Source organism: Vulpes lagopus, chromosome 3 (genome assembly GCF_018345385.1).
Source record: "Vulpes lagopus strain Blue_001 chromosome 3, ASM1834538v1, whole genome shotgun sequence".
Lineage (NCBI taxonomy): Eukaryota > Metazoa > Chordata > Mammalia > Carnivora > Canidae > Vulpes > Vulpes lagopus.
In genome coordinates this window covers 28,491,430-28,505,979 of record NC_054826.1, presented here as the reverse complement: position 1 = coordinate 28,505,979, position 14,550 = coordinate 28,491,430, and the positions used below count along the sequence as shown (strand labels likewise).

At 41.9% G+C, this 14,550-nt stretch overlaps 1 protein-coding gene across 25 annotated transcripts in view; it reads left to right on the top strand.

The window, feature by feature from the left end:
- Positions 1 to 14,550, top strand: part of SH3TC2 (SH3 domain and tetratricopeptide repeats 2) — a 113,198-nt gene that overhangs the window by 66,797 nt on the left and 31,851 nt on the right. For 20 of the 25 annotated variants that reach the window (XM_041747660.1, XM_041747659.1, XM_041747656.1 and 17 more), the window contains 6 exons: positions 1,676 to 1,774; positions 5,246 to 5,373; positions 9,140 to 9,245; positions 10,680 to 10,823; positions 11,866 to 12,067; positions 12,827 to 12,900. In XM_041747660.1, coding sequence (XP_041603594.1) covers positions 1,676 to 1,774; positions 5,246 to 5,373; positions 9,140 to 9,245; positions 10,680 to 10,823; positions 11,866 to 12,067; positions 12,827 to 12,900 — 753 coding nt within the window. Of the gene's footprint in view, positions 1 to 1,675; positions 1,775 to 3,822; positions 4,095 to 5,245; positions 5,374 to 9,139; positions 9,246 to 10,679; positions 10,824 to 11,865; positions 12,068 to 12,826; positions 12,901 to 14,550 lie in introns of those variants that run through there. The other 5 variants (XM_041747658.1, XM_041747668.1, XM_041747671.1 and 2 more) reach the window with 3 other exon arrangements.

Below are 14,550 nucleotides of genomic sequence, written 5' to 3'. Positions count from 1 at the left end.
GATGAAACGTCTTGCCCAAGGTTATTAACTAATGTATGAGAGAATCTGATTTGTGTTCAACCTCTTATCTCATGATTCCCAAGCCAGTGTCTTTTTGCTACAGTTACCTTTGGTTCCTGGGGGCAGAACTACAAAATGATCCAGTTCAACTGTAGCTCATTACTGCCTGCTTTCCAGCTAAGCTGCTTTTAACACTGAACCCCTAACAAGATTGGATGAGGAGCTATGAGCTGACGGGCCCCTCCTTCTGCCTATCAAACCCAAATCCATTTCATTCTCCCTCCATCACCCCAAAAAGTGTTAACTGCTCCTGCTATGAAGAAATAGAATCTGGTCCTCCACTGGTGTCTCAAAATCTCTCTGCATAGGCAAGGAGCACAGAGTAGAGGCACAGACTCCTGGTAACAATGTGAGGATTTGGGGTTAGCATTAATCAGCTGTGAGTGGATGGAGTGTGATGGCTGGTCCCTATCACTCTTGGGCTGCATCAGTAGAAGAACAGGTCCAGAATGCAAAATGGGTTGATCTGCTTGACCCTGACCTAGCACAGTTTTATAATCAAAGAAACTGGGAGAATTAGGTGAGGACTTGCAAACAATGGTTGAGCCAAGACTCCTAATCCCTCTTTCTAGAACCAGGCAGCTTATAATATTCTGACCCCATGGTATAGTCTTTGAGCAATTTCATGGTCAAAGGAACAGAGTAACCCAAAGTAATGTGTTAAGGACTTGAATTCTCTTGTTGTATTTTGGGAATACCATGAGGGAGGCCCACATTTCATAGGGATACTTGTGAAATTTCCTTCTGTTCTTTTATATCCACTGCCTCGTGCTTTTTAGCTGTACTCTCTTCTCTTTTCAACGCTCTGCCATCAAAATAGCCTTCTCCCTAACCCCAGCTGTGCCGTGATCTTCTTTCTTTTCCTTTTTCACTTCAATTCTACAGTGGCAAAGACAGGAACATTTTGGAGATCTGAGGAGAAATCCCATACAGGACTCTAGTGGTCAGACAGTCTGGGGACCATCAATACATTACAAGCATGCCCCAGGCGTCTCCCTAATGATGCTACCCCCTCTCCCTCTATGGTGACACTTCTGTTATCCACCCATTGATCTTAAACCTCACCACAGTCAGATCTATAATGACCTTGTAGGTTCAACATATATGGAGCATTTTCAGTGTCCTCAGCCATGGGACTCAGTCTGACCTGTGGGTGGGAATCTGTTTTATTTTATTTTAAATTTTTATTTACTTGACACAGAGGGGGACAGAGAGAGAGCATGAGCAGAGGGAGTGGTAGGCAGAGGGAGAGGAGGAAGCAGGCTCCCTGGTCACTGAGGAGCAGGGAGCCTGATACAGGGCTTGACCCTAGGACCCCAAGATCATGACCTGAGCTGAAGGCAGACGCTTAACTAACTGAGCCACCCAGGCCTCCCTTATTAACTTGTTTTAAATAAAATGGGGATACACAGGCTACTGCGGTATTGACATAGCAGGTATAACAGGTCTTTGATAACAGTTGAGTACTAAATAATTATAAGGCAATGGTGATAGCGGAGAGAATTCCTTCATGCCACCAGCCCAGGAGAAAAATTGTCACTTGACAAAGACTTGTAGTCCATGCTTATCACTTGCTTACACTCACACAAATGATCTTTCATTTGATCTCTTCCAGGTAAAGAAACTCCTTCTAAGAATCCAACCGTATCAAGTGAGTGTATAGCCTTATCTGAAGACAAGGAAAAATGTTTCGTGCCACAGAATATGACTCTAGGTATCTAAACCCCAAATAGAAGCCCTATTTTTTTAAAGTATTTTCCATGTCGAATTCCACAGTAACCTCTTTATCTCTCCCATCTGTAGGCTCCCTTTCTTTTATCCTTTCCGGGCACCACCATCAAATGCATCTTTGTAGGCATGACCTCGACTATGGTATTCACTTGCTCACAAATCTTCCAATACTCTCCATTGCCTGCAAGATTAAGTTAAAGCTTCTCAGGCTGACTCTCAAACCTCTTCACAATCTGGCACGTATTAGGAGCTCCATACGTATTTGCTTTACTAAAGAAAATACATTAGCAATTAAATTTTAAGGTGCTGGAGGGCAGGGCTAATTTTTTTGAAGACTTAGGTATTTATTGTGCATGGCATCTAAAAGAGTTATTTGTACATAGTTGGTGCTTAGAAAATATTTGGTAAATAAATACACAAATTGTTGAATAAATATGTGGAGGTCATGTTTATATTCTATATACAGTACCTTATACATAGCACATTCTAAATAAATACTTGTTAAATAAATGAATAAGCAAATAAAGGGTTGAATATGTGGAGTGAGATTGGCGGAGCAGAAGAGCACCTGTATGAATCTTTCAGAATCAGAAAAAGATTCTGAAATTAGTGTGAAAGAAACCTTATTCTCAAGACACATCTTTCACACGGCTCCCACTAAGAGACCTCAGTGAAGCTGGCAGGGAGTTGGCATCAGAGGGTAGTATACCTGGGCTGAACCTTGTACCATTAACTCTGAGGATCAACCTGCATAAGACTCAGTGTTTATTGTACAGTAACAGGGATCATTTTGGGGGGCTAATCATGTGCCAAGCATGTGCTAAATGATTCCTCTCATTCTCACATGCTCACCTCTGGGAGGTGCCACCAAACTCCCCATTCCAAAGGTGGCCAAGTCTCAGAGAGAATGGCATCTTCCCCACTGCCACACAGCTAGTGAGGACAAAGGCATTCAGACCCTCATCTTGTTCATGGCCACGATGGAGGTGCATCTTTGTTCCTCCCTGGCATACAAATGATAGATTTGTGGAAAAGATTTACATTAAGAATGTTTCAAAGAACATAAACCAGGTAAATGGATAGTGTTCATATGTCCTATCAGGTTCTTTCTTTTCCCAGTTTCAAATTCTGTCAAACAGCTAGGCTGACAATGAGAACGACCTTGCCCTTTCTTGTTCTATCAATCTGCTTGTCTGTTAGCTTGTCCTTGAGAAAAGGTGACTCGCCACCTGTTGTTTCCTGAATGCAGTGTAGTCAGCATTTTGCCTTAATAGTGCCATGAAGGCCAATGAACAAAGGGTACGTGGAGGGGCTGAACTTGTCTGTCTTATAGCCTTTACCACTGTGGTGCTGTTTCCAGGAAAGTCACTGAGCAAGAAGGGGGCATTCCGCTCCAGCCTCCAATCTCTCATTGACGCGGAAGAGTCACAGACAAAATCAATCAGATACATTAGCATGATTAAACAACTGGTTTTCAGAAGGATTTTTAAAAAATGACAAAGTATACTTCACACTGACACTGGAGTGAACTTGATTTATTCCCTTGTTTTGGTCATGCTGAAGGATCCCACAGTGGCCCTGGCAGGAGGCTCTCAGTGGCAGCTCTGGCCTGTTGAGATCTCAAAGGCAGTTTGCTTATTTAAGTCCAGGTCTTTTGAGTGACAAATCCATGGATTCAGGTGCAGGACTAGGAGATCCACACTGAAGGGGCTGCCATTTGCGGGAGCTATTGTGAGAGATTCTAGAAGGGAGTTTGGATCACACTTTGAAAGGACAGGAGAAATGGATTTGGTGAAAAGGAGTCACAGAATTGGCCAGAGTCAAGGTTGATTACAGATGTGACAAGATGAGGGCAGAGGGAGCAGTAATTGTGGCAGTGATAGGGTGGGGAGTTTGAGAGTTGACAGCTGATGCTTAATATGTTAATTGAATATTTACTATGTAGGAGGCACTGAACAAAAAGCTTTGTATGAATAATCTCATTTGTAAGCCTCTTAAAAGCACTGTGAAATAGGTACTTGACAAGTCATTTTGCTAATGAGAAAAGTCAAGTGTAAAGATGTAATTAACTGTTCAGCATGGCACAGCAAGTGAGGGCAAAGCCAAGCCTTGAGCCCAGGTCTGTGTGACTCCGCCTCCCCCGGCTTCGCCTCCTCATAGCAGTCAGTGTGCTGATCCGTGAGGCTACTGGACAGAGCACTGAATTGGACGGCTGAAGATGGAGGGCTTGGATGAGATTAGAACACAGGCCAGGGAGGAATGGAATGGAACAAACATCCACCCGCAGTTCACACCCGTGTCAGGTCAGTTGGGGATGTCCTATTGGAGCTGCTTGGTAGCCAAGGCATTTTCAGGACTTCCAGGTTAAAAATGGGCCCTTTAAACATATGAGTCCAGGCTGACTTGTGTTACCCAGGCCAGCAAGAGAGGGGCTGTCTTTAATGTGCTCAGGGATTTGCAAAGTCCCTGGCAAGTTAGGGCTAGAAGAGAGACCTCTATAATTATCCAGTCCAATGCCTTTTTGGTTCATTGTGTTTGATAATTATTAACGAGATTGCTACTTATTATCTAAAGGAGACATGTGGCAAAGTGCAGTTATAAGATGAGCCTCTTCAGGGTGACCTTTTCCAACAACACTATCGAAAGGCATACCCCTGCCCCCCCAAACTGCTCCATCACTTTGTCTGTTAATCCAATTACATTGCTTTCCTAGCACTTTTCTCCATCTGAAGTTATTATCTTCATAGAATTGGTTACTTGCAGAGATTACAAGCTCCATGAGAACAGGGAACACATCTATTTTGTTTCCAGCTGTATTCCAACACCTGAAACAGCTTCTGCTTACAGTATTGGCTGAACAAATGTGCATTTGTAAGAAATTGAAGTTAGACTTTAATACATTAAGGACCTACCCTGGCAAACATTAGTAAACTCATTTTATTAGAAATAGTTTAGAGAAAATGTATGGCGTATCCATAATGCATAAAGCATAGAATATCTATTACACATAATAAATTTGATGTGTTTGACGTGTATTTCCATATATATGGATAGCTTAAGTATTTGCTACAAATCATCCACAGGAAGAAATATATGTGTAGCTGTTCTGTGTTGGCACTGTTACCTTGGTGCCAGGCAGCCTAGGAATATACCTTGTTCAAAGCAGAAATAACCAACAGAAGCTCCTGGGATTCCAGAACATTCCCAGGCTTCACCCTTTTCTTCCTTCCTTCCTTCATTCCTTCCTTCCTTCCTTCCTTCCTTTTTTTCTTTCTTTTTTTTCTTTCCTTGGGGGACATTTTAAAGGAGGTGCTCCGGATATCATTAAGATTACTTGTAACCTCTCATTAAAGAGGACATCAATTAATTGACGTCCATTTAATCTAATTCTTTCTTCCCTTTTATTGCATTTCCTGCCTGATCTGATTGCATTTCTCCCCCCTTTCTCTTTAAGATCTGACGCTCTCCTTCAGTGTGAAGAGCCGCTCCAGGAGGTGTGTAAACGGCCCCCTGCAGGAAGCAGCCAGAAGGCGGCTCTGGGCGCTGGAGAATGAGCACCAGGAGGTGTGTGCCCTGTTTAAGGTGAGCTTGGGTGGCCCACTGCAATGCTGAACCTGCCTGGTGTCCGGCCGCTGCAAGGCTTGCTAGCACCTAGGACAGCGCCGGGAACAAAGTAGGCCCTCCAGAGAACCGCTGAAGGAACAAAGAATGAATGAAAATGTACATACTTGCTGCTCAGCAAGGATACACGGAACTCAGAAGGTGGCAACCTCTGGTGTTGCACAGTCAGAGAAAATGGTTTCAAACCTGCCGCTCATAGCTGTGTGACCTTCTACAAGTGACTTCACCTTTGTAGGATGGAATTGTTACGATATCTACCTTATAAAGCATATATATATATATATTTTATAAAATGTGGTACATTGGGATTATTTTTTCTTGTAATCAAATATACACAATGTAAATTTTCAACTTTAATTATTCTCAGTGTACAATTCAGTGGCATCAATGCAGTCACGTTGTTATGGCATCACCACTGTCCGTTCCAGAACTTTGTCATCATCCCAAACTGAAACTCTGTATCTATTAAACAATAACCCCCCCATCCCCTCCCTCACCACTGGTGACCACTAAGTATATATTCTTTTAAGTACCAAAATTGCTAATCAAAAAATTAATAACGATAAATTTTAGAATGAGAGGAGAAAAAGGCAACAAAGTAAATAAACCAGTTCCTTCTCTTTCATAGTGGGTGGCTTGTATGTTCAGTTGTTAAACCAAGGAAGAAGGATATAACCAAATTATTTATAGTTTAGGAGAGATTTTTTTTTTAAAGATCCTATCTATTTATTTGACAGAGAGAGAGAGAGAGAGAGAGAGAGAGAGAGAGAGAGAGAGAGAACACAAGCAGGAGGAGTGGCAGGCAAAGGGAGAGAGGGAAGCAGGCTCCCCGCTGAGCAAGGAACCAGAGGGCCTCAATCCCAGGACCCAAGGATCATGACCTGAGCTGAAGGCAGATGCCTGAGTGAGCCACCCAGGTGTCCCCTGGGAGGGACTTACTAAAAGAACCAAAGTCAGAAATGATTAAAAATTGTTGCAACTAGAGGTGGGAGAAAAAGAATATTACTTCATGTAATAAACTAATATGTTCTAGTTATTTTTATAGTCTCTGAATTAATTTGATACAAATTAAAAAGGGAAATGTGTTCTATTAATCTGTCACGTAAAAAAAAAAAAAAAAGACTGGTTTGTTGGGAGGAGTCAGTGACAGTATCTGTAGAGAGCTTGGCACTTTGCTTGGGTGGCAGTATGTGCTCCCTAAATAGCAGATCAATTATAAATAGTAGGTTTTTTTTTTTTTTTTAAATTTCCAGAATTCAGAAACTTGGAGGCCTGAGCTGTTAACTGGCACCATAGTTTTTAAAAATTTGAGTCACTTTGGTGTGGGCAAGAGCTGCATTTGATTGAGCCAGGGCATCTGCATGGCTGAGGGTTGAATCGGTCCAGCTGGTGCACCGGGGTTGAGGCCTAGAGTCAGCTAGATCTAGGCTCCAGTCAGGGGGCCACAACAAACACACAGGTGACCCAGGGTAAATTGCTTAACCTGTGTGTGCCTGGGCCTCCTAGACTATAACACATGCATCATGCCATTTTCTATTAAGGCTGAAATGCCATTTGATTATCAAATGCAGCAATATTTTATATACCTGGAAGAAAGGGAAATAAATGCTCCCAATTAAGTATGAGCCATGCTTCCTTATCTTTTATCTTAGACATGATTAAATGTGGTAAAAGTGTATCTTAGAATGGATTAAGTAGTGTCATTGTACTCTTTGAATAGGGTTATTGTGAGTTAAATGGAGCATTGTTTGTGAATAGGTGAATTGCCTGACAATGAATCTCCTGGAATCAGTTGCTGTTGTTGTTTTAAAGATTTTATTCATTTATTTACAAGAGATACACAGAGAGAGAGGCAGAGACACAGGCAGAGGGAGAAGCAGGTTCTCTGCGGGGAGCCTGATGTGGGACTCGATCCCAGGACCCTGGGATCACTCCCTGAGCCAAAGGCAACCACTGAGCTACTCAAGTGCCCCTGGAGTCAGTTTTTATCTAGGACCCCTTCCCTGACCAACAAGATCTGGGGACTCCTGGGGCCTGTGTGGGAGAACCCCAGAGTTCTGGCTTTGCTGACCTAGGAACTCCTCTCTTCCTTCCTCTCTTCCTTCCTCTCTAATCTCTTCTTTCCACAGGGTTCTCCCAGAACAGCATCCTAGGGAATGATTTTTGATGGCACAACTTGGCCTGAGGGAGGAAGGATGCTCTGGCCTTCACTCATTAGAGTCAACTCTAGAAGCTTGGACAAACAAGAGAAAGATTTTAGGGGAAAACCAAGTCGGTACAGTAGTTTAGAACCTTTTTTCCCAAGTATTAAAAAAGGGAGTGGGGAAGCATACAAATTGGCACAGCACAGCCTTTTGTAAGGGCAGTTTGGCTCTCTCTTGCATTTTAGGATCGAAAATGTGAATATCTGCATTTCCAACTGCACTTCTCAGTGAGAATTACTTATGTCAAAACAATCAGAGATGTGAACAAAGATTTAGCTATAGGATGTCTATCACAGTACTGGCTAGGATGGTAAAAAAATGAAAGCACCACAAATGTCTAAACACAAGGAAATGCTAAGAACTATGTTAATGTACCGATGGCATATGTAAGCATTAAAAATAATATAGATTGTTTACTGAAATAGGGGATGGCTCACAAAATATTGGTTAATTACAGAGGATTACAAAACAATTTATGTAATGTGATTCTATTTATATAAAAATAGGGATCCCTGGGTGGCGCAGCGGTTTGGCGCCTGCCTTTGGCCCAGGGCGCGATCCTGGAGACCCGGGATCGAATCCCACGTCAGGCTCCCGGTGCATGGAGCCTGCTTCTCCCTCTGCCTATGTCTCTGCCTCTCTCTCTCTCTCTGTGTGTGACTATCATAAATAAATAAAAGTTAAAAAAAATTATTTTTATTTATATAAAAATAGTTACATGGAAGCTCGTGCACAGGAACAAGGATTCTGAGTTAATACATAAAAGTGTTAACTCTGATGATCTATCTATCTCTAGGAGGAAGGATTGTGATTTTTGGTTTTGTGTAATTTGGTTTTTCTATTTATCAGCTTTATAAAAATAATCATTAGACATAGATCGACAATCAAACTTGCTTCCAACATGCCTTCTCTTATTCATCCTTCAGCTTGCCTGTACACATTTTTTTTTTTAAACACAAAAGGTAGCATTTTTCTAAAGGATTTTTTTTTTTTAATTTGAGAGAGAGAGAGAGAGAGAAAGCATGAGCAGGGGAGAGGGGCAGAGGGAGAGGGAGAAGCAGGCTCTCCAATGAGCAGGGAGCCTGATGTGGGGCTTGATCCCAGGACCCTGAGTTCATGACTTGAGCTGAAGGCAAATGTTTAATCGACTGAGCCACCAAGGTGCTCCCCAAAAGGGAGCATTCATTGCACACAGTTCTACATCCTGGTTCCTTTCTGTTGCTGCTACTGATCCATCTGGTAGTATATATCTGGAGGCTGCATCAGTGCACAAAGGATTTCTTTATTCTTTTTTATGGCTGCATAATATTATATATTCCACTGCATGGATGAATCACAATTCATTTTAACTGATCTCCTAGTGATGGACATTTAGGTTGTTTCCTGTGTGTGTGTGTGTGTGTGTGTGTGATGTAAAAAAATCAGTGCCACAATCAAGAAATCACACAGAGCATTTTGCACTCCTCTGAGATTATGAACAGGACACTGTCATCCCAGGCTGACTCACTCTTCTCTTTCCCCAGGACCTCTCAGCCAGGTTGGTGGGTATCCAGTCCCAGAAGTCTCAGTTCCTCATCACCTTCAAGACCATGGAGGAAATCTGGAAATTTTCTACCTACTTGAACTTAGGTATGATGTGGAGTAGGCAGGTGGAGGAGAACCTGTGTTATAGCTCAGCCAATTTGTAGGGTTTGACATCAGGGAATTGGTCTGGCTCTGACAATTAAAGAGGTAGAGCCTTCACATGGATGGTTAACTTTTGAAATATCACAAACTGCCTGGAACTAAATCTAAGGCAAATATTAACTGTTACTCTCTAATGGGATGTGGAACATTACTTTGTTTTCAGGGGGAGACTACTTTCTTAGATAATCAATCAATTGGTGAACAGTTCTTGGTGATCACTAAATTCAAGGGACTGAGAGAGATGCAGACTGATGGTTAAGAAAAACAGGGACCAGTTGAATAAGATCAAGTAGCTGCTCAAAATAGTAAAGTTGTGGATACTTCAGCCTATGTTTTTGGAAAAGAGTCAAAAGAGATGGGGGAGCTATGTGTGAAAGGGGACTCAGATGGCAGGGTTTTCTAAGAAGTGACCTTGTGTAGGGGTTGAGGGTCAAGATGGCCCTTGGCTAGAAGGTATAACTTCTCTCGTAGTCATGGTGATTTTCTGCTTTCCACACTGCGCGCATCTCCTTCCACGATCATTTAGAGACCCATCTTCAATTCAAAGTGTGCTCGATGGACCAGCAGCATCAGCATCGTGTGGAGCTTGTCAGAAAAGTAGAATCTCAGGCCCCATCACAGACCTACTGACAGCATCTCTATTTTAATAAGATCCCCAGGTGATTGGTGTGCATGTTAAAGTACAAGAAGTACAATGATAGAAAACACACTGGGCCTAAGTAGGTACAACAGAATCAGAATGGAAACAAACAAGCTTTTGCATCTTAAGAAAGACAAAGTCTCAAAAGAAGCAAAATTTTAGCATCAATAATTCACATTTGTAGGCATGCTTGAAATACCATCCATAATTGCAGCTACAGAGCAGCTAGTCTGGTTTTAACAAGGGAGAGCATGCTGGGCATGAATGATGGAGAAGATCAGAGGGGGTGGTAGAGTAAATCCTGACTCCTTTAGAGGTCATGGACAACCCCCCAGTCACTGCATCTTTAGGGGTCCAGGAATTTGAACCTCAAGTCAGGAAAACTGTAAGGGGGGGGACTAGGACCCCCAGAATCCAAATTATAGTCTTTGAAATTCCTCTATAGATGTATTAGAAAGAGGTAGTTAGGTTTGGTCATCTCACTGTGCTTTTATGGAGATCCATAATGTATTGAAAATCATAAATATTATTTAAAAATGATTTGTATTTCTCAACAGATGCTGAGAAGAATCAACTCACCCTAGAAATTTTCTAGCCACCTCTCTATGCTCTTCTTGTTCTCATTAAGAGACAAAGGTCTGGGAGGGAACTTCAGAAAGGAGCTTTCTCACACTTTTCTGTTTTCAGCTATGGCAGAAATCATGTTGTTCAGAAATCATGTTGGCTTGACCTCTTAGGTTATGTATCTGCATGTCTGGAACATCTCCTTTTTGACCATAAGTACTGGCTCAACTGCAGATTGGTGGAAGATACAGAGATCCAAGTGTCAGTGGATGAGAAACATCTGGAAACAATATACCTGGCACTCCTGATACAGGAAGGTGAGGATGGAGTAGGGTGGGATGGGCTTTTATCTGGATTTTTATGATCAGTCTCTGAAATAATTAGGACACAACGGGAGGCAAAGAACATTTCAAAGGTGAGACTAATCATAAATGAACCCACCTGTTAGCAATATTATTCCAAAAATCACTCTCAGTTTGACATTGACATCACATGAACAGCTATGTTTTTCAGTCTCACACTGATTGTCTGATGTTACAACCCCTTGGGGAGTTTTTAGAAAGTGCCCATGCTAGGGCTCCACTGGGGCCAATTAAATCTCCAGAGGTAGGGGCCAGGCTTTGGCATTTTTTGAAAGTTGCCCAGGCAATTCTAACATGCATCCAAGAGTAAGAAAGAATCACCTTTTAAAATATATGATACAATTTGATTGTGAAATAAAATTGCAAATCTTGCAAAACCTACAAGATTTCCTGAGATGGAGGAAAATGGTGCTGGGGAACTTCTTGGAGAACAAGCCAATCTGTTTGCAAGGAGGGATCTGATCCGGGCGACAATCAACGCTAACCACTGATGACATCACAGGCACATTGAAAGAACCCAGATTTGCACAGAATATTTTGCAAAGGGATTCTGTTTATGATTGTGTTGCACAAATCACAGTTGAAGGAAAGAATTTTGTATAGTGCTACCATATTTGGAGAAATTATATTCAACCAAATCAATTTATTCTTTGTTTTGATCCTAAGATTAAGCCGAGGGTTGCAATTGTAACTGGTTCTGTTAAGTAAATTTTTGTTTTATTATTTTTCCAAGGGGAAGTCCCAGTTGAGCCTTATTCTCACAAATTACTCCAAGCTTATGATACCTACTTCAAGTGCATTTCCTCTCAGTGGCTTTTTTTTCCCCTGCTACAGTTTTTCTGGGATCACAAAGGCTTTCTGTGGTACCTCTCCCTTGGCCGTGTACTTGACTCCCAGGAACAAAGTAGTTGGGCTTCTGGTTAGAAACGTTACATTGTGTGGTGATCCTTTTTCCATTACTGCTACTCCTTGGAGGGGCTTTTCTCATTATCTACAGGTCACTTCTTCTGCAGAGCCATGTGCTCCGTGGCTCAGCCAGCTGAGAAGGAAGGGGAGTATTTGACGCTTTGCAAGAAGGAGTTAATCTCCGTGAAGATAGTTGAAGGCGAATCTGAGTGGGAGGGCGTGTCCTTGGTGACGGGTCAGCGGGGCCTGGTGCCCCTGTCAGCTCTGGAACCTCTGCCGCTCCCTTTCCACCAGTGAGTAGCCAGGAGTGGGTCCCAGAGCAGACTGAGGTCTGCACAACAGAGTAGACAAGCTCGCAGATATGGGCATCTGTGGTGCCAGGGAGGGAACAAAATTTGGGTGTTTTTTTTTTTTTTGGTCTTTTTTTGTTTATCTATTTATCTATCAATTTATTTATTTATTTTTAACAGTTGAAATTTGCACAATCTGGTGAAATTAGAGACAACTCAAAATTTCAAATGGACATTGTATCTAAGAGGAAATCTACTGCCAGTCTTCAAACACAGTGTTTCTTAATATGGGGACTGGTGACCATTTGAATCAGAATCACCTGGGGATTTACTCTAAGTTCAGCCCACCTGGCCATCCTCAGACTGTTTTCGATTTAGGAATTTGTATCTTATATAAGCTCCCCTTGAACATAAGGGGATGTATTTCATACTTACATTTGAGAATCCAGGCCAGAAGGTTTTGTAAACTCTGATATCCAGAGGTTAGAATCTGACAGAATGGAAAGAGATCCTTTGTTAGTTATTTAACTGGTGAACTAATTGCAGAGCCAGAAAACACCCTAGGCCTGCAGAATTCCTCTGCTTTTCATAAAGCACCTGATACAAAGTAAGTTCTCAATAAATATTTGTCATTGTTATAACAGGAGTAATAACCATGATACTTATGATAATCGCCATTGTTGTTATTTTAATGAACTCTTCTGCTCACTGGTGTCATGTTTTTGAAATCCGATTTTGCAAACCCCGTGTTTCCATTGGCAGATGGTTCCTAAAGAATTACCCAGGAAGCTGTGGCCTTTCCAGGAAGAGGAATTGGACAGGCTCCTATCAGATCGGTATGGCTGGGTTGAAGACAGTATTGTCAGGGAGCTAATACTGTCCTGCCTCCTAATTTTATCTGCAAGTTTGGAGTCAGTTGATGTGAATTCCTGACTGGCCTCTGCTGCTGGCTGGATGTGGAGAAGCCAGTTGCTCTCTGTAACATGGGTTTCCTTTCCTGTGGGATGAGAGGTCTCAATCCAGGGCTGTTGGTACAAATGCTCACAGTGGCAGACAGAATGTACAGATGCATGCGGGCCTGGGTGGAAGATGTTAGGGAATGGCGGGACCATGGGGATTTAATGATATATTGGGTGAATCAAAAGCCCAGTGGGGGCCAAATGTGGCCTGCAGGCTGCCTGTTTTCAATCTCGAGTCAAAACATTTTCAATTTCCCTTAAACTTCTGTGAAATTGGTCTTGAATTTTGGAAGAGTAAGAAGGCCTGGCACATGATGGATATACTCAGTAGATATTTGTAGAATAAATAAATGAAGTATATATATATATGTATATAATAGTATGTATTATATAAACATGCATATATTTTAGATGATCTCTGTAAGAATGTGTATGTATGTGTGTACATTTGCACACATATACACATGCATCTATAAGTACATATGTATCTACTGGAAATGAACTTTAATGCTTTCTAGGTATCTGGAGTATCTATTCCTTTCATCTTCATCTTTAGAGCCCCTCCCACCCCCAATTAGCCTAGCTGAAGTGCAATTTTGTAAGATGTGAGCCCAAATCACACTTTTTAAAAAAGAAGTAGAAGGAGGGGCACCTGGGTGGCTCAGTCTTTTGAGCATCCAACTCTTGATTTTGACTCAGGTCATGATCTCAGGGTCATGAGATCGAGCCCTGTGTTGGGTTCCACACTCAGTGGGGAGTCTGCTTAGATCTTCCCTCTCCCTTTGCCCCTCCCCCTACTCACATGCTGTCTATCTCTCTAAAATAAATAAGTCTTAAAAAAAAAGAAATAGAGGTAATTATGGAACTTAGACCTTAGATCTAAGCAATTAACTGACCGTAAACAAGATTTTTGGCTATCCAAGACAGTATAAGCATTCCTTGGAATTATGAATATGGGGCTGTGAAGTTTGTTCTCAGTTCAGATTCTTACTCCACAGCTTAAAATCAGCATGACCTCGGCCAATTCACAAGCTCTCACTGTGCTGCAAGTTCCTCATGAGTAAAATGTTACCGTAAAGCTGATTTTGAATGCCATGAAAAATCAATTAAATGACATCTGAAAACCATTTAGTACAGTTTTTCCACACTGTAAGTGTTTAATACACTATAGATCCTATTAGCCCACAAAATGGTGGGAATTTCTGGTCTTGAAGACCCAATCAATAGAAACTTTATAAAAAATGTCGAGGGTGGGGTGGGGGGAAGCCAGTCGCTATAGCAGAGAAGCTAAAGCAAACTTGGAAACCAAGACACATAAAAGCCATTATCTCAAGCATCTCAAGCAAAGCAGGATTAGTAGAAAGAAGGGTTAACCAGCAGTTGAGAGATTGATTTCTACACTCAGCTCCTCCGACAACTGTACTTGCACCTTTTAACCTTCTAGAAAAAGGGGATTCTGATGGTTACTCTACATACGCTCTAGGACTCTTGGAAAGATCTGAGAAAATGAGCTTAAATGTATTTTGT